The sequence below is a fragment of the Pollicipes pollicipes genome, unplaced genomic scaffold (genome assembly GCF_011947565.3).
Source record: "Pollicipes pollicipes isolate AB1234 unplaced genomic scaffold, Ppol_2.1 Scaffold_2555;HRSCAF=2994_pilon_pilon_pilon, whole genome shotgun sequence".
NCBI lineage: Eukaryota > Metazoa > Arthropoda > Thecostraca > Pollicipedomorpha > Pollicipedidae > Pollicipes > Pollicipes pollicipes.
This window is the reverse complement of record NW_023596136.1, coordinates 36,031,988-36,058,139: the sequence shown is the minus strand read 5'-3', so window position 1 is coordinate 36,058,139 and position 26,152 is coordinate 36,031,988. Positions and strand designations below refer to the sequence as shown.

At 48.1% G+C, this 26,152-nt stretch overlaps 2 protein-coding genes across 2 annotated transcripts; one reads left to right on the top strand and one right to left on the bottom strand.

Moving 5' to 3' along the window:
• Nucleotides 1-252: 252 nt before the first annotated feature.
• LOC119109362 (macrophage migration inhibitory factor homolog) lies at nucleotides 253-13,470 on the bottom strand. The gene is made up of 3 exons (XM_037232978.1): nucleotides 13,324-13,470; nucleotides 4,760-4,932; nucleotides 253-795 (listed from the first exon to the last, which is right to left on the bottom strand). Exons 1-3 carry the CDS (start codon nucleotides 13,429-13,431, stop codon nucleotides 717-719), a joined length of 360 nt encoding a protein of 119 aa, XP_037088873.1. The 5' UTR covers nucleotides 13,432-13,470; the 3' UTR covers nucleotides 253-716.
• A 3,510-nt stretch (nucleotides 13,471-16,980) lies between these two features.
• On the top strand, nucleotides 16,981-25,821 carry LOC119112036 (uncharacterized). The gene is made up of 2 exons (XM_037236001.1): nucleotides 16,981-17,197; nucleotides 24,753-25,821. The coding sequence occupies exons 1-2, from the start codon at nucleotides 17,184-17,186 to the stop codon at nucleotides 25,111-25,113; spliced, it is 375 nt and encodes a 124-aa protein (XP_037091896.1). The 5' UTR covers nucleotides 16,981-17,183; the 3' UTR covers nucleotides 25,114-25,821.
• Nucleotides 25,822-26,152: the final 331 nt, after the last annotated feature.

Here is a 26,152-nt window from a genome sequence, read left to right as displayed (position 1 = left end):
TAACGGACAAACAGTTTTACGATGCTAGGTTCTGTAGGCACATTACAGGAAGGAAATAATCAGTGTCGCCATTCGAAATTCTCGCATGAAAATTTAGACCTAGGCCGACCGGATTCAGTCAGCCTTTTGCCTATGCTGTGCGTTTGGAGGGGTTTGGTAAGGAACGATGGATATATTTTCACAGGACGTTTCCAAGCTGACAAGTGACGATAGTTCACAACTATCAGCCACTCACAACGGAATATAACACGGTTGGTGCATCATATATGTATTTAAAATATGCGTTTGGGAACATGGCAGTGAGAGGCAACGGCGAACAGAGCAGTGCTTAACACCCTAAGTATTCCGCCATTAAAGTACATCTTATGGGTAATTTCTACACCTACATCTGATGCAAGTATCGATTCAAGCTGAAGGATGTCCCGCATCCTACCTAATTACAAAGTACAACGCATCTAGGAGCAGACTAAAGGGTGTAAACGTTTTACACACAGGCGCGGAGTGACGACGCGAACGAGGAGAGGCCTCCGTTGCCGTGCAGATCGGAGGCAGTGCGCGATGGTACAGTTCGGAGGCAGTGTGCGATGCGCCGGAGTGCCACCGCGCCCCCACCGCACGCGCAGCCCCGTGTCGCAGGAGACGCCATCGATCGTGCAGTGTCACGACGGCGGTGTTCCCTCGCGTGGCGGCAGACCGCCTCCTGCGGCGCCGACACCCTATCGCATCAGGTCGGAGAACAGGCGACCCGTGAAGCCGACGTGGGTGCTGGCGGGGTTGAAGAAGATGACGTACATCCTGCAAGATGGGTCGCGTCAGTGACCGCCGGCAAGGACGTCTGTCGGCGGCGCCCTCAGTTCACCACGCAGATGGTTTCCAGACAACACCACAACGCAGGGGGAGGGGGCGCGGAATGCGGCATACTTGCGCAAAGCCTCCAAACACCTCCAAGCAGCTGAGCAAGATGCCAGACGGAGACAAGGGTGACAACACGGCACTACGTAGCACGTTGCGATCTCTCAGCAGAGCAGTTATCCAGTTTTGCCCTACCATACCAGGATCGGGCCCCTTCAGTAATACTTTCATGCTATATGGCGGGTAGGGTTCCTACAGTAAGCGACCCTTAGTAGAACTCTGATCCAAATGTCGTCATGCAAACACACAACAATTTTTGCAACCATTACACTTTTTCCGTAGCACAGAAGCAAGCCGGTTGTGTGCTATTCCATGGCAACGCGTTCATGACAAAATAATGGATGATCTAGTTACATGATGAACTCATCTAGTTACAGAACAGACCGTTTAATTCGCAGGGCGATCAACTACCCGTTCGAGATGAGCTCATAAACGTGCTATGATTAGCTATCAGGACCATAAATAAAACAGCCTTCAACCACGGGAACCTGAGGAAATGGGGTAGGAAAAATTGAGTTCCTAGACATTGAACTATGAATCGGTCGTCGGCTTATAGGTTTAAGGTAAATATAGCATAATAAATTATCGGCAAGCTTAATCGGCTTATGCTTGATTATGGTGCAAATTGAAATGGTTTCCTACCGATCCCTCGTCTGACGCGTGTGGAGAAATAGGTCACGCCTCACATATGCGATGTTATACCGACTTTTTCCAAGAACGTGGCAGTTGCTACACATCCATAAACAGCGACGCAAGCATCACATTCGGTTGTTGAAAAATCAAGTTTGGCTGCAGGAATGAGCTCGCGCACGCATCAAGGTATCTACGTGTATATATATATATATATATATATATATATATATATATATATATATACATATATATATATATATATTTGATTAAAAATGACTGCTGACTCAACAATGACGAGCTTCTTGACGCATCATTCTAGTTTCCGCGCCTTTGACCTGGCATCATTGCTGAGATTAAAGATGTTTCGCATAAATTTACTCGTATATTCATCGCTCCTTACATTCTAAAGTTTCAAGATCCTATATCATCGTCGGAGAAGAATAAATGGCACAAGAAATAAGCTTTGAGTTCGAAAGGAAAAAAAAATTGTGCGCTTCTGTGGGAAAACATCTTCTGGTACGGGAAACATAAATGAAGCATAACTAATGGAAGTAAGACGGAATCCTATTTTCACCTTGATACATATAAGAAACAATCATAATGGGAACACTACAAAGACACAATGAGAACACTATTGCCACAATCACATCAATGGTGCTCACGGCCCACCACCTAATAGTTCAAGAGTTGTATAATAATTTGTCCGTTAAGGGCCGGAGATAGTTCGCTAATGAATATGCTTTCCCAAATTTAAAAGGCGTCTTCTGTCATTGCACGTCCGTAAAATGTCAGTGTTGTCTGTCAGTTGTTGTCGGGTCAATGTCATATCGTGTTCGTGTATCATGTGGTCCAGAGATGCCCCGTCACGTAGGTGCACTGTCAGGCGTCGTGAGAGTGTCGTCGTGGTTACACCAATGTAGTGTATGGAACGAAGTTTGCAGCCTTCGATGTTGCATTTGAACTGATACACTACATTGGTGCATTTCAGTTTGTCGGGTTTGTCTGGGCTGTTTCTCATAAGAAAGTTATATACCTTCTTATTACGGAAATAAATGACGATGTCTATTTTGGAGGCGTTTTGCCTTTAACATGTCGTGAGATAATTTCCCGTAAAGTTTTTTTCGCCTCGTTTGTGGGCAGATGGCCTTTGATTTTGATAAAAGAGTTTAACGGTTGGTTGAATGTCTTGTGTTGGTTTGCTGTCAAGGTGTCTTTTCATATATCGTTGCATTTTGTTTTCAACGTCGAATTTTGAAAAACCGTTGTTCACCAAGATCTGTCCGATTCTTATCAATTATGAATGAAGTCCTGTCCAATCAGAGCAGTGCTTAAATGCTCGTCTAATGAATTACCTTATGACGCTAATTTTGTAGCGTCGAGGACACTCACTGTCAGCATTTAAGCACCGTCCGTTGTAGTCTGTTTTCGGTGTATATATATATATATATATATAGTTATATATATATAGTTATATATATATATAGTTATACACATATATATATATATATATATATATATATATATATATATATACATGCATATATGCTGACTGTCAGTGTCCTCGACGCTACAAAATTAGCGTCATAAGGTCCTTAATTAGACGAGCATTTGAACACTGCTGTGATTGGACAGGACTACATTCAGCATTGATAAAAATCAGATAGATCTTGGTAAACAACGGTTTTGTCGTATTCCGTGGTTGATCGTCGCACTGTCTGGCTTACTTTTGGCCATCTTCAGTTGATGCGTTGGTAGATCACGTCGGGGTCACCAATGTCGCGCACGCCACTATCTTCGGCGACGATAGAGAAAGGTGGCAGTAGTTGCCTTGTTGCTGCCTTGTTTGTCAGTTTCACAACCCGAGCCCCGCGTGCAGTGTGATACAAGCGTAATCACCTGCACCTCAGGACTCGTGCTGCCAACCGGCTGTTTGCGGCCGGGTGGCCGGGACTGGCACTGCTACACTGGCACTATATATATGCATATCGATCCACATTAATGTGCATAATTACAGCTCGGTGTGCGCTTTCAGCGTTTCCGACATCCGTTGATACGGATCGTTTTCGTAAGTTGTCGATCTGGCTCAGTGAACTGTAGTATAGTATTCTGGTGCCAGCCCGCCCCCGCTCCCCCCCCCCCCCCCCCCAAAGAGTGTTTTACACCGGTTCCTGCTCTTCAGGTCACTACGCCGATATAACTGTACTATGCTTACTGGCTTTTCAAAAGCACATTCGTGTTGCAATGTCGTGCGATCACTTCAACTAGCCTTTTACGCGGACAGTGCTTAGCGTGTGGTGTCATTCTCCGCTTTTCAATTAGCACAACGTTTAAATGGCATCAGTGGACATAGTTGAAAAGTGGCGACCGAGATATGCATATGTAATACGTGAGTTAGACGTCCAGTGCTAAACCACAGGTCATTGAGGCTTACATCGGTCAGGCATGGGAAGTAGCACTGACCTGGTCGCACGAGAGGCGCTAACGGTGGTATTTAAACACTATTAATCAATGAGACAATTAAAAATAAGGCACGATTCGCAGCTTCATATGAACAGTGTTCTTCGTGTAAAGACACGCCTTGACAGCACGTAAATGTGTGATATTCGTGTCATCCACGATTGCTGAATTCCAAAATCAAAGCGAAACACGGTGCCTTTTCATGGGACATGACTCACAGCGGCGGCACGGTGTTGCCGGGGCTCCAACAATGAAATGGAACGCCGAGGTTGATTAAGCCCCGCTTGATGAACGAGAGACAATGAACATTCCGCTAGCACAGCCCAGTTACGCCCTTCCGCGAACTCCCCGCAATTGACCGCTACCGAACACCCATGTAAATGAGCTTACATTGAGCCTCGCCCTGGCACGATACAAGTGTGGCACAGCTAGTATTTTACAGTTACAGATAAAACACTATACGTTTCTTTAGTGTGAACCTTGTTGGCCTTCGATGCAAACGGGATAGAATGTTCCCCAATGCTACATGAAATGAAATACAGTGTAGCATAGCATAGCGAATGCAGCGTGTGGTGGAACGCAGGTACGACAATGTGACTGTGTAACCAAAGATACCGACAAGTATTATGCAACATGCTTAGGGGCTTAACCTGTTGGAGAAGGTCGCGGTAGTTGCGGCGTTCGGTGCTGGCACAAACTGTAGACTATCCCACTATACCGATTAAGTCACTAACGGTAATGATCTTCATCAACTCGCCTGTCTCCAGGAATGCCGAACTTGTCGTTCATGAACTTGAAGACCTTCTCTGTGTACTTCCGGTTGGCTTCCTCGTTGACGTTGTTGATGGCAGTGAGACGGCAGACGGCGCAGGGCTCCGGCGTGGCGGCCCACATCATGCGCGGGTTGGGACGGAAGATCACCGTCAGATACTGCGAACCAGCGGCCACTGTTACGAACATACATCACACGCATAGTTGGTCCCGTCACACGCACGGTCGATCTCATCACACGCACGGTCGGTCTCATCACACGCACGGTCGATCTCATCACACGCACGGTCGATCTCATCACACGCACGGTCGATCTCATCACACGCACGGTCGATCTCATCACACGCACGGTCGGTCTCATCACACGCACGGTCGATCTCATCACACGCATAGTCGGTCTCATCACACGCACGGTCGATCTCAACACACGCACGGTCGGTCTCATCACACGCACGGTCGATCGCATCACACGCACGGTCGGTCTCATCACACGCACGGTCGATCTCATTACACGCACGGTCGATCTCATCACACGCACGGTCGGTCTCATCACACGCACGGTCGATCTCATCACACGCACGGTCGATCCCGAAACACACACGGTTGGTCCCATCATACGAACGGTCGGTCCCGCCATACGCACGGTGGGTCCCGCCACACGCATGGTGGGTCCCGTCACACACGCAGTCGGTCTTATCACACACATGGTCGGTCTCATCACACGCACGGTTGGTCTCATCACACGCACGGTCGGTCTCATCACACACACGGTCGGTCCCGTCACACACACGGTTGGTCCCATCACACTAACGGTCGGTCCCGCCATACGCACGGTCGGTCCCGCCACACGCATGGTGGGTCCCGTCACACACGCAGTCGGTCTTATCACACACATGGTCGGTCTCATCACACGCACGGTCGGTCTCACACACATGGTCGGTCCCGTCACACCACGGTCGGTCTCATCACACGCACGGTCGGTCTCATCACACACACGGTCTGTGCCGAACTCTCAGGAAGATGCAGTCCGCCACAGGGGCGGACCCGGGGAAGCCTCCGGAATGGCTGGACAAGCCTGCAAGACGGTAGCAAAGCACGCAGTTTGCGTATTTCGACTTGGCTTTCGTGGAGCTGGCGCTGCAACTTGCAGAACCCTCCAAAGTTCTGTGCTGGATACGCCCTTGGTCGGCTTGCATGCTCTCCGGTAATTGCTGATGACTTATGGACGATCGGCCAACGAAGAGGACTCCTCCTCACCATACGACTGCACCACACGAATGTCCGCGAGTATCGACAGCCCATACAGGAGGAATCGTAAATAAATATCCACAATATTGAGCTGTTGTTAGAACAAGAAACTAATGTGAGCTCCTAGCTCATTTAATGATTTGCGCTACAGGGTAAGTGCATTTGACTGCATTTGATAGCAAGCTGGATCCCGTCTATCACGCACAAAAGTCGTTCGCTGACTCAGCGGCGTGACCCATACAGAACGTCTTCGGCATGGCGTGCAATGCGTAGTCATATAGTCATATATAGTCATATAATGCGTAGTCACGCAATCATATCTCAGCAAAACAGTGGTGTAAGTTGGACGAGTATAACAATGATGTGCTACACAGAGTAATATTTAAACGATGTAAAGGAACACGCTTAGCATGCGGGCGATGCGTCCAGTCAGCAATAAACATCAGTACGTCGGCACATGAAAATAACAGGATCCAAGCCACGGAACTTTAAGCCGATTCACTCGTCAACCAGGGACCATCACTGATAATAATGCCTTTACCCCATCCACCTGCTACCTATGAGGCAGTGTCCATACATACTTGCCACCCATTCCGTACCAGCGTACCCATTCGCCGCCGGCCCGATGGCACTTTTTCCAGCACTTTAGCTCTCAACTATTAACTCGTCAACCAGGGGCCATCACTGATAATAATGCCTTTACCCCATCCACCCGCCACCCCTGGGGTTGTAACCATACATATTTGCTAACCATTCCTCATCAGTATACCCATTCGCTGCCGGCCCGACCGCAGATTTTTCATCACTTTAAATCTTACCCATGAAAAAGATGTCCGGGAATTGTATACCCAACCTTACTATTTTGCCTTTGATAATTCGAAAAGCGGTGTAAGTTGAGTCAATTAGGACTAAATGAAACCCGTGCAGGAACATTCTTTAGGCATCAACCAGACATTTCGTAAAAGTTTTACCAATGCCGGTACCCATACCTAAAATGCTCCCAAAGTCTGCACCCAAGCCAACCAGTCCCCCATTCCACATGAATACCGATGGCTTTATTCGACCCGTGAAGAGCACCGCCCCCACCCTACCGCTGTACACCCAACAGCTCGTACTCCAGCCTGACGTCAGCGCACGTGCAGATCCTGCACTTGCGCGGTGTATGTAACCGTCCCTCCATCTGACCGCCTCTCCCGCCCCACCAGCCGGCGCTGGCCATGAATATCAACATGTTGCATAACGCGCCGGCAGAGCCTGGCCATGCAAACGTCACTGGCTGCGTCAGGGGCCCTAGCGCGTATCCAGAACGCGTCGGCGAGAACACGCTTATCCGGCGGCGGTGGGTCGCGCGCGGTCGTTGGTACGGGTCAGAGGGGTCACGGGAAACCGCTTGGTTTATACGTGTTGGAGGCTACGGTCGGGTCAGCTTCCTAGCTGGCTCGGCGTAACGTAAAGAAGAGAAAAAAAGGAAAATGTCGAGGCTAGTATGTTCCACGATTTCGGAGTGCTGCTCTTGTTTGGGGAATGGGATTTCAGCGCTCACTTCTGCAATCGCACATGGTCTTGCAGCAATCGTGTGGCGAGAGCCGATATCACCGTCAATCAGTCACGTTCTGTCATCAACCGCAAACGGTCGGGGATGAGAATTTACAGCTGCTCCCATGGAACCTGAGGATATCACGGATTACATAACTGTTGAGACCACCGTCCTCGACTGGTGTGTTAGTATGGACACCACGTGTCCGCCCGTTGGAACTTTTCCCACTATCAGGCGTTACTTTTTCTTTCCGTTTTTGTTTTCTTTAGCTGTTGAGTCACCCGATGGTATTTTACTTTTCGCCACGTATGCGTCATAGCATGAGCTATCTAATCGGCATCGCTGGGATTCGAAACAGGGTTTTCTGACAGCTAGTCCAGTGCTCTTCCAACTGAGTTATTCGGGACGTATGCAGACTCGATGCTGCCTTGTTGCCTGGTTGTATGGTGTCCTTCCCGGTTAGCTCAGCTGGTCGAACACTGGACTTGCAACAAGAGACCCCAATTCGAATTACAGGAATTCCAAGGACGGAAAGCGGGTTGTCACGCCCACGTGGCTGAAATTCAAACGCCATCTTGCCCTTCGCTCAGGACTCAATAGCGTCAAAAGGCGACCGGGAAATGAACTGATTGAAACGTTTTGTACGTACTGACAGACCAGACAATAGCGATGGTCCGAACATTTATTTCACCCGTGAGGCTAACACCTCCTCTCATTCCTTCCCTGAACCTACGCCAATGAAGATCGCTTCAAAAGGTGTTTGTATACATTCGGGATGCGTGCGGAAACCAGACATGTGTATATTCCAATGCCTAAACATGTTTCCAGGCATGCTTCTGGTTCAGGGTGCGATAAAGCGGTGAAATTCAAGTGTCTCCCACATTTAATATAAACTGCAGAGCATGTGGAGCTTGTTCCATGCAGTCGTCCATGTATCTTTTAATAAGGTGTTGGTGCTGCAAAAAGGTGACCCAGATGTTCTGAACTGTGTTGCAATTTTTTTTCGCTCTGTTTGTCGAGTTGAGCCATGTGATCTATGGCCCCAGCTCTGCAGTGAGGGCAAATAACAGCAGTGTAAAACCAAGGTTAGCACAAACATAATGTAAACAACACGACGACCGTGTGGACGAAGTCTAAACAGCTGATAACTGACCGAAACATGGCCTCCCGACGTCGAGGATGGGGCAGAACAGAGGATGGGACGGAAGCAACTGTCAGTTTGTTGTCGCATAAGCACTTGATATAAATGGGGAACATATTGAGCTCCTGCTTTTTCGGCATTATGAGTCGGGAGTTATAATGCTGACAGCTATCGACCCTCAGTATAGCAGTAGGTACTCGTTAAACGAGAAATCAAAGACATTGGTTATATACCATAGATCAAAGGTGTTGAATTGTCAGCATTCGATATTTCAAGTTATGCTTACGATCACGTGCAGAAAAAGTTTATGTTTTGGCAAACTAGTTTTTCTTGTGATCCGAGTTGCGTTTTAGTTTAAGCTGCCATCAGTTTGTCAAATGGCAGTCTGACTAGTTTTATAGTTAGCGTTTTAGACAGTATAAGGCCGATAAAAATCGCTAAGCCAAAAAAAACACGAACATGAGGGATGAGCTAGGAAAGGTGTGGAGTGTGGATAGAGAGCTCAGAAGTGAATATGTAGTTCCGAGGGAGGGGCTACAGATCGTCAAGGATAGGCATGAATACTTAGATTTCAGTAAGACAGAGGAGTTGGCCAAGGTGTCATTTAGTGTGGGGAGGTTAAGAGTAAGGTTTTAGATACACTCGAGGAACTCCAGAATATTAATGCTAGACAAGACAGGTGAAAAGAGGGTAGGCCAGACGCAGGCCGCGGAACGCGGGCACAGATGTAGGCTAGGCAGGACAGGCTTGAAGAGAATAGGTCAGATGTAGGTCAGGATAGCAGAAAGGAGGGGGCGCTGTACTCACGACGATGAACGATGGAAGATGGCAGGGTATGGAGGATCAAGGCCTTGCGTGTAAATGTAGAAAGTGCAGCTGTTGTTGAAAGTGCAGCTAAACCAAGGCTTGCGACATAAGAGGACTCTCAAGTGATGTGTCTAAACAGGGTTCTCTACACATGCAGGAAAGGAAGAAAATGTTTTACTAAGCCGGGAGCCAAGGTCAAGGACGTAGTGCCAGTGGTGGCGCAGGTCACCAGCAAAAACCAGGCCAGTGCAGTCATTGTGCGGGTCGGAGTAAACAATGTAGAGCTGGAGCATAACGAGGAGGTAAATAAGGATCACAGAACCCTTTTGGCCACCCTACGGCATAGCAAAGGTAGGAAGATAGTAACAGGCATTCCGCCTAAGATCAGAGCCCCTCCTGAGTAGAGCTCCGGGGCGCTGGCAGCCAACACTAGGGTAGGGAAATTTTGTGACAAGCTGGAACTCACGTTGGTAGACGAGTGGGACAAGTTTTCAGTTGTAGAGACCTGTATCAGAGAGATGAACTCAACTTGTCTGAGAAAGGTTTACACGTCCTGAGCAGGGTGTACCAATGTATCCTTCAGGCAAGCTAACAAAATAGTTCCCGCCAAAAAATGCTTGTGTCTCAAAAAAGAGGAAGATAAAAGAATAGATCCTCTAAATTATACTATCTAAGTAAGAAAAAGGAGGGAAACTAACTCTGTGTAGTTTCTGTATGGGACGGTAAATGTAGAACACCTAGGTAATGCAAATTGAAAATTGCCGAGCAGTGAGCCAAAAAGATTTTGGCCAATTGTCAGTCACAAAAACATCCTTGTTTTGAAGAAAATTTTCTTCAACGCCTGGTGCGCGCATCCACTAGGGGGGATAAAGTTTGGGATCTTGTTATGACTAATGAGGGGGAGGGTGAGAAGATGCTCTGACAGTGGGTGCACCACTGGGAAACAGTGACCATAATATCGTAAGGTTTTCATAGCGTCTAGGCCATTGAGTTAAGGCTTATCATATTCGTATTCCATATTTTGCTGGGGGTGAATTTGAAGAGCTCACATCCTTTCCTGCTAGCTACTAGTGGGAACATATTCTTACTGGTCTCACTGCACATCAGATGTGGGAAGTGTTAAAGGAAATTTTTAAAAAGGGCAGGAGAGATTCATTTCCTTCAAGAAAATGCGGGAAAAATATTTCAAGGAAGCCTCTATGACTGGCACAGATAGTGTGTAATTTGATGGCGGTGAAGAATGCGGCATATGCTAGGCAAAAATTGCGGGACACGGAAAGGAACAGGGCGGTGTATAGGATTGCCACAAAAAAACCTAAGGAGGAAAATTGGCGCAGCCAAAGAATTGTCAGAAATACGGCCAGAGGACACTTGCTTTGGCGACTTCAAAAAATTATTCAGCTCCCACATATTCAAATTTAGGGGATCCTCTCCCGGCCTCTCGAGAAAGATGGAAAAGCATAAGTCGAGGACAGGGATGCTATAGATGCTCTTAGTAAGCAGTATTTTTCATTTTTACAGAGAAGACTGTGTGTGATCTCCCTGGTAAAAGGCAAGGTCTGACTGAAGGCAGTCTTGTGCATTTGACGATGACCGAGGGTAAAGGATAGATTGAAGGGAATCAAGATCAATAAGGCGGCCAGACCTGACCACGTATATGATAGAGTGCTGAGTGGATGCGTTAGTGCTTAAGTTCACGCTCTTATGTTAATATTCAAGAGGTCATTGAGTTTCTCAGAAGTACCCGAGGATTGGCACAATGCCACTTAAGCACCTATTTTTAAGCAGGGGACCAAAAGAAGCGTCAGCAATTACAGGTCTGTCAGCCTTAACTCCATGGTATGTAGGATGCTAGAGAAATATATTAAGGCTAGCATTCAGCCACACTTAGATAGACACAAGTTGATAAAATCTAGGCATCAATTCACAAATGATAGCCCGCATGGGTTTACTTCCTGGTAGCCTTTCCTTTAGGTTAGGTTAGGTTAGTTAGGTTAGGTTAGTGACATGGAGCACGTCACTAGTCAGATAGATACAGGCAATAGTTTGGATGTTGTTTATCTAAATTTTACTGAGGCGTCTGACAAGATGTCACACCAACCTCTGCTGTACCAGTTAAAATTGCATGGCATCGAGAAAAAAATTATTGGTTTGGGCGAGGGCTACACTGCTAGACAGGAAACAAAGAGTAATGCTTAATGGTACCAAATCTCAGTGGGAGCTGGTAGAGAGTTGGGTTTCCCACTGGTCTGTAAAAAGCCCTTTGCTCTATATCATTATTGTGAATAATATTCAGACAGGATTAGAGAGGAGGGTGCTGAAATTTTCTTATGATATCAAAATTGGTAATGGTGTCAAAAAATACCGACCAGGTGGACCAAATTCAGCTTGACTAAGAGGAACTAGTGAACTGGGCTCTCTGCGCCAGTTATAATTCAGCTATGATAAGTGCAAGGTGATGCATTTGGGTAGTTTTGGTAGTGAGGGCATCGGATATGAATTAGGAGGCCGGGAATAAGATCAGATCGAGAAAGAAAAAGGATCAGGGATAATGATTTTCCGGGATGTAAATATTGAAAAATTAAGTAGGAGAAAGGAGCAAGATACTTCGGATGCTGGGACTTATCAACAGGAAGGCCCATTACCAAAGTACGAATGTTGTCAAAAGTTGTACTTATGTCAGACCACACCTAGAGTGAGGTGTACAGGCTAGGTCCCCATGCTTCCAAGAAGATGAAGATAGGGTGGAGAAAGTACAGCGAAAAACAACAATGATGATAAATGGGATTGGCGACCTATTATAAAAGGATACCTGTAGGGCCTCTGCTTTGTATACGCCGAAATACCCTAGACTTGAGGGGGATCTCATAGGGGCATTCAAGATTATGAAAGGGATACACGAGGCAGATTTGCATGGAGCACTGGAAATTAGGCCGAGACTTAGGCCGAGGAAATCAGCTTCAGTTAGCAAAAGGTAGGAGTAAAACTACCAGTAGGCAGATGTCATTTGTAGTGAGCCATTGGGGTGGGCTGCCAAACAAAGTTATAGAAAGTCCCTTTCTAGCCATATCTAAAAATAATTTGGACCAGTTCTGTCGCTCAAAAGATCTCATTTATACCTGAATTCAGGAAGGTCATGGGTTAAGTTTAGTTTCAAGGATGTCTGCAGAGCCTGACGTAAGCCAACCTCGATGAGCCCTTGTGGCTTTTTGTTGGCCAGATGTCTGAATGTCTTTATATTTGCTTGATAACGTCGTTAAACTAACGCCTAGTGCCTTTTACACTGGAAATCGCGAACGTTCGGCACAAGAACACCGAACTCATAGTTCTGCAAGCGGAAGTTTTACGTTGCAAGCCGTAGTCCGCACCACAATAAACAGCGTGATGCGACCGAAAACTAATCCCCAAGAACGCCGTCAACAGTTACGGCAAGCTCGAGGCCGCTGACAGGATGTGCGCCCATGCCTGGGGAGCCGGTCAGAGCCAGTGGGCGACACTGCACCTATAGCTCTCTTGGAAAGTGGCAGGGGCGTAGCCCTTGGGTGTAACCAATTCTGATAATATTCTGTAATATTCTGTTCTGCAACAAATCGCCAAGGCGTGCCGGTCCGCGTAAAAATTTTTCGTTTCTCTCATTTTCCCACATGCTGTACGGGCACCGGAAATATTGGTCAAGCAACGAGTTACGAAGCGCCAGCTACGTCGGTGCGCTCCAACAGGGGCATTCGACGTTGGGTGCTCGTGACACGCGTGTGGACCGTTGCGCCGACCAACGTTGCAGCACCCAGGGTTTCTTTCAAGCAGCGATTCGTCTCACCTTGGTTTCCAGCCCCAGCATCTCGGCGAGAAGCTCTGTGAGCTCCTTGACCACCTCGGGCGTGATCTTCGCCTCAGGGGCGTTGGTATCAATCTCGAAAGCCGGCATAGTGCTGGTTTAGGTGTCTCTGAGGCACGCGCCCAATCCGTTACCAACCCACCGACTGCGCTCGCTCGCATGGCTCCGTGATCTATATGCACCCTCGATCCTTCCCGCCGCCACCTAACCACCGTCCGCCGCCCAAGGCTTGGCTTTGGTCCCGCCGCTGACTGAGCCGACGGCCCACAGCGGTGAATTCGCGCCTCTCGTCGCTCTCCGCCCCGCGGCGCTATTCGCGATCTCGGCGCAGCCGGCTCGTGGTGGATGTCGGCTTGGCGTGGTGGGCGAAACGCGGAGAAAAACGGGCCCAGCCGACGCCACGTGGACTGACGCCTCGGGGGAACAGTTTTTTGGATGAATGGCCTTATTCGGCGTTCAGTGAACCCTCATGCGACGCTGGGCGCGCTACGCCGGACACAAATGCAGCACGGGGTCATGGGTCATGGTACGCCTCCCTCCTTTGGAAGATATTTTACGTTCATTTTCTGGTGATGCATAACTTGAACGTTCAACTTCAACAACCCAACGGCTCTAAAACCAGACATGGCTGACTGGATACCAGTGGGATTGCAAATTGTGGGACGACTGACCCGGCGTCTGCCACCGCAAAGCATTCGCTCCCTCCGAGGTCCTAGCAAGGGTCAGGCCTGGGCCTGCCGTTGTAGGAGAGCTCACCAGCGGAGATCAGCGATGGCGTTTTCACGTGAACACCAATGGGCGGCGTGGCCGCGAGCGCTTGTTCTGGTGTATACGTCAGGGTTCTGTTTCAGGCTGGGGCCCGGAAGAGGGTCGAGCTGCTCCCGGCCAAACTGAACCCAGCAGAGCCCCGCTGGACGCCCGCCTGATTCTGAGACTTGAATCGATCGTCCGCGCTGGGTAAGCGGGGAAGGACTCAGCACTGGCTGAGCGTTTTCCTGCGCACCCGCGCAAATGCCAAAACAGCTCGAATAGTCGCGTAGGCTGTGCTGCAAACCTGCACGTGTGGTAACTACGCAGTTGCTGTACAGTCCATATTGCAGCACGCTTCCACACCCGTTTTCTCACGCAATGTCAGTGTGCAGATACCCAGATATAAGCAAGGATCAAGTCAATGTCAGCGTCAAAGTGATGCAACCAACGTCCCAGAAGGGCATTGCTTGCATGCGGCAAGATCGTGCAGGGGGAATCCCCTCGGCCCAGGGAGCAAGTGTGCTGGATATCATGCTTCATTATAACCCGAAGTAATGTTGAATCGCTCGCGTGATATTGGGCACCTCTCTGGCAAATTTCTAAACAAAAGGATGACGAAGAACAGGTTTTCATCAACAAGGCTGACTCTTATGTGAACTTTGTTCTGAACCAGCCAGGTTTGTGCCGATTCACCATGAAAGAATACCATGCCTACTAGAGCCAGAGCCAGCACCCTGTTTGAAATGTTAGCAAAAGAAACGTTAACAAAAACATTAGCATTAAAAACACTAGCAACACGGGATTTCAACTGAGTGTATGCAGAGAAAGTTGGATGGTGCATTGCTTTGCAAACGAAAAGTAGGAATAATTCAAGATTTTGACATGGACAGAAATCAAATGACTATTGGGGTGGTGAAAATGGAAGATGAGTAAGAAGTGGATGTTGCAGGCCACAGTGCTGCTGTGCGTTATGAATGAAGCATATTGTCATGCATGCACAAAGGGCCAATGTAATTGCACCAATGTAGCTGACATTCCGATAAAACCGACATAAGCGACGACGTTGACATCTAGAAACAAAGCCAGTGATCTAGTGCCCAAACAGTTGAAAGGAAATATTTCACCTTTTATTATGCTGAAACAAGCACCAGATATGATGAGACAAACATCAGATATGACGAGATCAATTACAACTTCTGCACCGCAATCTCTCGTGCCCGAGATGCACATGGTTTCGTGACCCGGGAGCATTTGGAAACACGCCAGAGTTCTACCGTAATGGTATCGGAATGTTGGGTATCAGCACCCTCTTTCGCTTGCAAAAGTCATGGATGTGCCCTTTGTTTGCATTCTGCACGAGGACCACGCTCTCGCAGGAGGAAATCGTGGAGGCCGAATTAGTTGTCTGGCTTGAATTGGGATCTAAACATAGGCCAGCTGGATAACAAAAACGGCCGCCCGCATCACCGAACATGACAACGACCAGGGCCACAGCTGTTCTCTGATGTCACCGATACCAGAATGGAAAATTTCCAGTGTCAGTGATCTATCAGCTTTAGGTAGGTGGCAAACTCATGGGGTAGCGTGTGAGGATTCAACAGGGTCCGTTAGTCGCTGGGTTTAAGGGAGTATTCCACATTTGTATGGGGTTTTGAACTGAGGTGACCAGTTTGAAAGTCATCATGCAGTCCTGGCGGCGCATGATGTCTAGTTCAGTCCACAGATGGCGCTGCTTTTCCTCAGATTACAAGCCTCCGGTTTCTAAGCCAGGCGCACGAGAACTTGTGGAAACGTTTGCGTCATGCAGACTGTTCTAATGTCATCCGGACTGGCATGATCCCATAGAAACGTCAAATAGTACCATCCCATTGACCATGCAGTGTTCAAGGTCAATATAAACATCATCCTCGTGTTTGTGCCTGGCATACATCAGCGCCATTCCTGGCACACAGTGGCTATAAAGCAATGTTATACATGCAACGCATATTTCGAATACGCATAGCATTGTGCGCTCTATAATTCAGGAAGATGCACAGCGGAAATACTTATTACGGGAGCAAGACGGAGAATCAAATAGGTCAAAAATAGCCCCATAACCGGGCATGTTAATACAAATAAGCAATACAAAACCACGGATTGATGCGCAAGAACAGCACGAGAGCTGGCCAAAATACGCGTACGGTAGGATATTTAGGCTTACCAGCGAGACACGGATAGCACGGCACCTCTCGAGACGTTGAAGTACTACAAGTGAGTCCTTCCGTCCGCTACGATAGGAATTTCACACGGCCAGTCTGCCAGCCCATCTGATGTCATACAACTGGACCATGACGCAATCAGACGATGACGTATTGGTGAACAATTTGTATAAATAGTGAAATTGTGCGGTCTAGAGGAGTTTTTGCACCTGGAAGCATACGAATAGTTAGAAGTTATCTTATTTCATCATATGTGATGTTTGCCTTAATATCTTCAAATGTGGAGCATTCTTAAGTGCGTCATAAGACTTGATCCAAAGCGGGCAAATAACGTTGTACTTTGTCAAGCGTATGTCGCATTGGTTCCCCTTTTGGGCACATGTCGAGACGGTCGGCAAGCATCTGGTGTTGGTGTGAACGAACGCTTTTTTCTGCAAGCTACTACAACTACACACTACACTACAACTACACTACACTACAACTACACTACAACTACAACTTGCACAGTATTTCATGCTCTTATGCCGCGCTGTGCGGATCAGCCACGTCACCAGGCATCCCGCGCCGTGGCCGGCAGCAGTGACGTGCCAAGGCCATGAGTCCGTTCCTCCCCGCATTAATCGAGCGAAATTGCCGGTGCGCCGCCGCGCCGGGCTGCGGTCGGTACCCCCAGGCGGAAGGTGGCGGCCAAGCCGGAGCCGCGCTGCCGGCTGCCACCGGCCGCACGTGACGTATGTGCACAGCGCCGGTATCGATTTTATGGCGTGATTGTGTCGGCTGCACGAGGCCGCCCTCCGACTCCAGGTGCAGTCAGGTCGGGTGCGCGGCAGCGACCGTCCGTGCGCGGTGTGGCGCCGAGCGGAAGGTGCTGCAGCGGGCGGGCGCCGCGCCGTCATGGAGAAAAACAGGTGAGCACGTCCGGCCGGCCCGGACGCCGCGCACGTTTCGGCGGAGCGGCACGGCCGTCTAGCCGGCGCTGGCGACGCTGAGAACACGGTCAGGGCACAGCAGGAAGAGGGAGAGGGAGGGAGAGTGCAGGAACAGGGCAGGGAGATGAAGAGGGCCATGGAGAGAGAGGGAGAGGAAGACGGAGGGGAAGTGGGAGAGTGAGGTTTTGTCAGTGCCTTCTGTTTTCATTTTCGTCCGCACATGGTGGAAAACCTGCAGGATGTCGCACTCCAATATGTTTATGCGATAGTGTTCGAAATGTGATTACGTGAGAGGAGATACTGGTCTGTGAGTGTGAAGTTGTTGTATTGCTGGTTGTTGTTTATCTGACGGTGTGTTAAGGCCGGTTCTTGTATTACACAGATGCCTAGCCGGGGGGGGGGGGGGGACAAAAAGCCAGCCTCAGATGTAGCGATGACAGGATTGTGACATCAGCCTATTTACGTTCAAGTAAACAGTTCTGCATACGTCGAAGCATGACGATATGTCACATTTAGGCATGTCAGGTACAACTGCGCACACTTTTTGTACGTTATTTATTATTGTTCAAACGTGCTGTGATGATATTACATGATAGAACCCACAGTTTATACCTTCCAGAATTTTCGTAACAGGTTAGGTCAGTGGCCTAAGGTGAGATACCTTTGTGTATTTTTTGTCATTAGTGTAAATTTGTTATATTTGTGTGCAATTTCGGTGTTTGTGTATTAGAAGAAGAGTACATGTTCACGTGCCCAACCATGATATGGCCACAGGGCACATGACGTTGACCTAGGTCATGACCTAACCCTATGGGTGTTTTCTGGAAAACACATACTGAGCTCAAAATAGGCGGTTCTACCAAATAACTTAAGGCACCGCATTCTAATGTCCCGCTGGAAACCTGTTGCGATGTCATTCTGAGGCATAATGAGATCACAATAGGTCGCGTGAGGGCACTCAGGGCTATATGAGGTCATCCAAGGTCAATGGCCTCTGTTGCCAGTAGCGGATAGGCTAGATGAGCGGGTGCGACGCGTGAAACCATCTATCGTGTTTGTGAGCCTGGTGACGTATAATGTTAGGAACCAACGTGCCTGTTCTCAGTTTACTACAAATACATTGCCAAGCGTCGAAGGAAGTTAATAAAACGTATGCTAGGGCTATACAATCTTGAGTACCTGTAGATGTACAGCACACTATTTCTGACCACAGAAAAATACTGCACTTGTCACTTAGACCCGGTCAGCACTCAATCTTTATGCATTTGGAAGGTCACGAATTTCAACTAATTCGACCTCAGCTGGCCTCTACGTCAGTCAAAAATGGCGTTATTGTGTCAGAGGTACTTTTCCCACAGTTACATCGAATATAAAAGTTAAATCAGAGGCGCGTTATGAAAGTATCGTTCTTGTAGGCTATATGGCAGACCAATTTTAAACGGTGACCTGACTTGACCTGAACCTTGTGGGGAACAACAGTAGTTGGAATGGACTTCCCAATGTCCGAATGCTTACTTCTGCCAACTTAATATCCGTCTTGTCGTATTGATATATATATATATATATATATATATATATATATATATATATATATATATATATATATTGTGTCTGCATCTTTCAGAACGACTTTTTCATTTAGTGACCTCCGATTACCTCAAATTCGACCTTAGGTAGAAGTTGAGGTCACCGGACACCAAAGTTTTGACCTAAGGCCAAAAGTTTTGCGTGCGTGTGTCATGCGTTGATGAGTCCTTCACAAGGATATCTTTGTTTTTGCTGGCGCGACGTCTAGAAGTTGGAGATCCCAGGGGGAGGGTGAAGTTTCCTCAGCCGGGCGCAGTTGTCAGACTTCCGGCAGGGCGCAGATCCGGGCCGGAAGAAAATATACAATACCCACGCAGGTTGAGATTAAGCAAAAAAACAGCGCATTGGGATTAAGCTTAAATAGCTTGAACCCATGGATGTCACCGCTGGAGATAAACAGATATGTATGCAGAGGTTTATGATTATTCATGTTCCCATCGGGGTTAGGGCAGATTGTGTCCTCCTCTGCCCCAGTGTGCTTCTCGCCGCTTCTAAGTTGTTCGCCTCAGCCCCGCGAAGTTTGGAAAATTCGCGTGGTATTTCTGTGAATGAGTTAAGTCTATTTTCAAATATTTATTCTCTGGAGGTCTCTGGTAAAAATGTGGATCTGCCTTCACTGCGAGTTACACTAATAAACACTACATAATGTGTTTTGATTACATCAGATTTGTGGCTTTTTGTGAACTTGTTAGAATCATCACTGGGTTTGAGCCAACGGTACCGACCTATATTTGCGTTCCTTGTTAGCTTGTTTGTGTTTTTTATGTCGTGTTACAGAAGTCCAGAAGCAAACATAATCCCATTTCACGATGTTCTGGATTTTGGGAAAAGACGAAAAATCTGTCTGCCAGCCAACGCCCAGTTGTACTCTCGTGCTTCACAGCCGCTGGACTGGGCCAAATAAAACTGATGCAGAGGTCGTCTGGAGGTGATCTAGTGAGTTCCAGATGTAGTAGAACGAAATGACGGTCTTTTTTCTTGTATCGAGATACTTCTGGCTTTTCAACCCCATTGAACCAACTGCAGGATTTAAGAAGTCTCTGGTGGAAGTGATCTTCGCCGAACGATCAGGTCAGGAAAGTTTCATAGATAAAGGATGGAAAAGCCGTTGACGACGAAAACAACAGGGTCAGAACGCTGACAGTAGCCGCCGTCGGAAGAACCAACTAATTTCCTAGACGCTCGGTTGAGCTTGTAGGTTTCCAAACACTTTGGATGCTTATGAAAAGACTGGTATCACCGCTCCTTGAGTTTGAGAACGCTGTGTCAAGGCTTTTCAACCAGGAAAATGAGCTAAATGGCAGCACCGTGATAGCTCACGGGTACAAGATGCTTGACGTCTCTCCTTTTGAAGACTGACTACACACACTCTGCTGTCCGTGTTTTACAAGATGCGGTGTGTGACGTGAGTGTTGTCTGATGCCCTCGATGAGTCTTGGTCTCTGCAAGAGATGTTCTGATTATAAGCATTATCACAATAACTATCTTAGAATCGTCCATCCTAACTGCATCTTGAACTCAGGTCGTTACACCCATGTGATGATGGCAGTCATCACAACAAATGTCATCTATGACAATTATAAGACTTGAGCACCATGACAACCCCCAAGACCTGCCATATCAAAGCTACTTGTCAAGCTATCAAGCTGTCAAGCTCAAGTACGTGCGAGTAGCTCACCGCTTGACGTAATCCCTAACATGTGGCATAACCTTGTAGTTATAGGACACTATGCCGAGCCGGCAATACAATGCCTGCAACTGCTCTCCATAGCACGTTTTGACGGCGAATTATCTCAGTTCCGCCCATGATAGCACTATCAGCCCAGCTGCAACGATTCCATGGGAAGAGGTGACTGCGTCACACGACGCGGTGCATCACTCCTGATAACGGTTTGGCATTTTGATACGGGACCTGTAGCGTCACGCCATGAAGTGGAAGTCACACTGGCTTTGGGAATTGCAGTGATCTCAAGTTGCGCAAGCTTTGAAGTAAACGGGTCAGTGGGAGACAAGCACGTTTAACGGTGTGCATTTATATGTAGACGACTTCGGGGGCTGGGTAAACCTATGCCCATATGGAAGGGGCGTAGGCTTGGCCGGACACAGACATTGGGATAAGTACAGTTATGGGTATGGGTATGCGTATGGTTAACACGTCCCCAGATGTCCAATTCAATGTGGCGATTTTTGTGCGGGGGCTCAATTTGACCCATGGTATTTAAAAAACTAATAGAGTTAGACACACCAAAGTGCACAGGGTGGGAAAGGAGTTACATCAGTTCACTTGTCTCAAATTTGTTGGCATTTAGATCGTGAACTTCGGCTCGAACAAGTGCTGCTACGTTGCAAAAATGCGAAGGGGGTGGGTAGCTGATGGGCATAACCGATGTCGAGAGGGTATCGGCTCGGTATTGGCACTGTGGGTGGATTAGGCGATATATTTTTTACCCGTTAGTAGCTCTATTTCGATCCCAGACTCCAATAGAGCTCCTTGACGCATTACACATAAAATACATGCTCGCAACCGTTTCTGCTTGTATTTCAACTCAACAACCCATTCATGAATCTTGCTGAGATGTTTATTGCCTGAGAACATAAGTCACCCAATTCACACCCAATGTCGCTGTTTGTCAGGGTGCACCCAGGTTGACCCTTCATTGAGAATTCCTAATGACAAGACCATTCCATAAAAGCTTTCTCGTATACCGAGATGGGATAGAAAAACTGCTTACTGTAGTGTGAAAGCTTAACTTTTATTTTCCTATTCCAGCTTTAGCCTGGGTGAGCTGCATCCCTATCTAATGGCAAACAAAATATTTGGGGCCGTATTTAAGACAATGGAAACGTGGAGACGAAGGACCAAAATCCAAGCAAAAACATTATAGCTCAACCTGATATTTCAGCGCCGAACATTTTCAGTTAATCGCGATAACTAAGATAGTGGGCATTGGTATGCCAGAGAAGCCATCATTCAACAACGTTTTGTTTGCGATAACAAGACACACATCAATCTTGATAGAAGTTTCCTGAACAGTCAATCACATCATCTAGTCGCGGTTACAGAAGCCGCGGTTACGTGATATTTTAAATACGCAATTCGCAATGGTTTTAAGTTAAAAGTTGCGACTATCAAGTGCACAATGTAAGTAACAATAAACTATTGTTAACCTCAATATCGATCGTCTGTTTTTATCCAGTAATGCAACTTGACATTCTTTCGACGATGCCCTTTAGGATTCAGTGGTGCTAGGTCATTTGGTTCTTTAGAAAATGACTGCCTAAAGTATTGGTGTCTGCTTCTTTCCTTAAAAACATTGCTTTATACACTGACGTTTTATTTCTAATTGGTTTGCCTAGCAGTGTTGACACTTATTAATAACTACACTGCATGTCATCATTCTGTTTCCAGCATCCACTTGCCACTCTGCCTCTTATTCATAGCTATGGCAATGATCCCATTTGAAGCAGCTCGCAGCAGGACATCGCAAAAGCGCTCTCAGGAAAACCGGGTGGTGGTTGAAACCGTGTGCCGTCGGTACTTAGGGGAAGCTGTGAGCCATCCCAAACTCATGGAAATTGGCCGAATCCATCATTTGTGTGGTCTGCCCTTCTCAGTAAGGTCCCGCGTCCCTTTCTTTCCACCGCGCTCTCCTGGGTACGCCCCGGACGTTCTGAACAGCGCAGCTGTTTTTGCTGCCGATACATGCATTATGTCTCGAATGCCTCATGCATGGAAACAAGAGCTTACTGAATCGCTTTCGTCAGGAAGCTGTTTTTCTGTTTCTGTGCTCCATGCTTTGTGTCGCAAATCCGCTCCTCGCCGCGTGCCGATGTTTGCGAACGGAAGCAACGCACACAACGTGCAATCACGCATGCATGTGAGACCCATCAGGCGTGATAGGCTGGCCTTCATCGCATCGAAACAGCGCTGCTTTTTGTTTTAGCTTTCATCGGACACGTCCGGTTAAGTGCCACACGGGCTTTCGCCAAATGCCTGACATTTTATCCTGGGAACGCTTTTTGTACATGCCGGCGGTTGGAAACAAGCCGGGGTTTGGTCTGGTGTCCTGCCCTGTAGCTATGCAGTATAGCCGGTACTTGATATTCAGCGCGGGCGCGGGCCTTGCTACCGGTGTGTGATGGAAGCATGCCCGCTCGCCATCACATCAGCCCGAGTGCCACGAACTGATTAAGGCAACGACATCAAACTCTCCTTACCTCATGTCACATAACCTTCAGGCATGCGCTGAAAAAGTGGGCTGGGCCAAGTCAAGTTAATAGCGTAGACAGCTCTTGGCCAAAAAGTGCCAGAACCAAGCTTGGCTCAACTGGCATTTGTTTGTATTCGTGACTAGCATTTGTTCTAGCGCAGTTATTCCTTGTGTTCAGTCCTCCTCTGTTGATCTTGTGACGCACTAATTTGCTCGTCATACTTGTACTATTACCCATGTTTGGGCCTACCAAGGTTATGTCTATTTTTGGCTCGAAAATACGCACCTCACGTAAGGTCACACAGGTGTTCTGTTGCATTGTAAAACTGCATTCTACTGCATCCATATACGTCATATCATGGCGCTATTGCACTATGATCACTATTTTCACTGAAATACGACTTGTTTTTCTCAGTTTTTTACCTGACTACTTTCCCTTACATGGCATCACTGATTGTGTGTCGAAAAATGTCATAACGCATCTCGATTCTAAATCCTGTTTGGTGTTTGGTCAGGGACTGCCTGATCAAATGTAATTCTTGTCGGTAAAGCATAGTTATATCTAACAAGATTATTTCATTTGTCATGTCTGCCGATTTATCCTGCTGTGTGAGTTACACCGAGTTTCTTTTTGTGACGCCCTTACCTCCATCAGAACGACAGACGTCAGCGAGTAAGAGCAATTATTACTGAAGCAACGCTGTCGGCCATCGTATGGTAACAACCTCAGTGATCGGACGGCTTTGAGTATGTAATAAGTATAGTTGAATTACTGGCGCGCAACATAATGAAGTCATGCCGCGACCATCGTCAGTCTGTGTTGTTTTCCACTTAAAGGTGCTATTCACATGGTGTTGGCATTAATAACCGACACCATGTGAATAATGTTAGAGAATAGGATATTTTAAACAGCTGTTCATCCACCCATGCTAGCATAAGTATTCAGTGGAGTCGGTACTGGTGGCTTAATTTCTTTAAATTAATGACTTATTGGCCCAAAGTGAAATCCGTTTTTCCGTCACCTGCTTGTACACTGGACACGTGACACATCTAGCGGTTTCGAGTGAGCTGTTCGTTCAGTTAGGTCCCGTCAGTTCCAGTCCGACTGCTGCCCGGACTTGTCCGCTCACCTGCCTGAGAAGCGGTGACAGGACCGCGGAGATAGCTGTTAGGCGCTCAGAATTCTCCGAAGGGCGGCAGCCCATCCCGTTTTCCCCGCCCGAGGCCGGATATTTAACATGCGTTATCTAGTTATGCATTATTAGTCGGCTCCGTTCGCGTGAGTTCGTCATGCGGCAGCCGTGTCCAGGTGTGCCTTCAGATTCCTCACGCGCACCGCCGCCGTGCTATCCTGATATAAATGGACAATGCAGTCGTGACACTTCGAAGCCAGGCGATGTACCATGACGGGCGGCTGAGATGAGAGTTCATAGACTTTAGTACCACGAGATTTGAATTCCAAGGCGCGTGCCCGGACAGGCGAGAAAGACAAGAGAAATTCAACATGCCAGCGCCAACAGGCCGAATGTTATCCGACTGACAGCGTCCAGAAAGGTTTAGAAGATAAAACGGTTTCCATCGTTGATTCCACTCCTTTCCACATGCTTAGGTTAATCCCATCCCTCCGAAAAGGAATACCACAGACCGAAATTACTATATAATTACTGACGCCGCGCGCTTTAGGTGTCATTCACCTCGTCGTCTGTCAACACTGACCGACCTTAACCTGTCCCCAGGTCACCGGCGCTGTGCGCGCGGCTGGGCGACGCCGACAACGCCTGCATCCTCGGCCTGCTGGCCTGCGTGTTCGTGTCGTTGGCGGCCGCCGGCGGCATCCTCTCCTACTTCGCCTTCTTCTCGGCGCAGTCGGTGACGTCATCGGCGCCTCACCACCTGTCGGCGGCGCTGGCGGCGCTGGGGCCTGTGCTGCTGGCGGCGGCGCTGCTCACCGTGCTGGCGGGGGCCCGGCTGTACCGGGCCGGCGGATGCTCGGGCCAGCCGGCCTGGCTGCAGCGGCGCCGGCCCTACCACACCATGGATGGCGAAACAGCCGCCGGCAGCGACAACCCGGGCTTCGTGCGCGGCGAGGAGCAGTGATAATGCGCAGGGACGGCGGCGGAGCGGTGATGACCGGCAGGGATGACTGAGGAGCGGTGATGATCGGCGGGGACTGCCGAGGAGCAGTGATAAGCTGCACGGACGGGCTGATGTAGCGATAGCCTGCAGGGGCGGCAGAGTGGTGATCATGGACGGCGGAGGTGCAGTATCAGGGACGGCGGAGAAATGGTGATCAAGCACGACGGAGAGCTGTGATTACTGAAAGTGACGGAGAGGCAGGAACGAGGCGCGCTGCGGAGACTGTACGCTGTTATTGCACTCAACTTTGGTCGGGAGATCGTTACGCATATGCACAAGTCATACACCGCCTAGCATGTAAGTCAGTGTCGGAGCATCGTGGCGTTCCGTGCCGTTCTGTACGAACAGCAGATCACTGCGGCATTGGATTGATTATCCGTGAATTTGTGGTTGAAGAGAAGCGCGGTGGAAGGTGCTGATAATCAACTGAGAGAGGGGGCGGGGGAGAAGCGACGCACACGGTATCGCGTTAATGGGAGCTAAAGTATCGCCTAGCTTGCGGAGCAAGGCCTTGCAGTTGGCGACCGAGCCGTGTGCACAAGGAGGAGAGTCTGCTGGGACCAGTCTGGGAGCACGTGCCAATATTATGAAGCTGTGTTCACATATGTCACCATTTTAAGAAATAAAACAGTAAAGCGATGGCGTGCGGCGCAAAATAAATGGGATTTCAAAGCTGCCACGCTGGGGAACTAATGATCGCAGATGGCTGCATTCAGGTGGTTTTCACATTGCACGATGCCTACCTATCACCAAAATGTAAAGATGCTGCAACGCGTCTCCCCAGCTTTTGAAGGCATCATCATGGCCACCCGGCGAATAGGACCGGAGCTGTATCGTTTGTAACTCTAATTTCATATTATTCAAATTGCATATATTCAGCAGGCTACGCATCCCTACATTTCAAGTATGTTTACATTCGTCGTAAACCTTGCATTCTTAGGGTATATGTCCAGCGAAAAACTACCAGACCGTTATATCACGAACCAAAATAGCTGAAAAA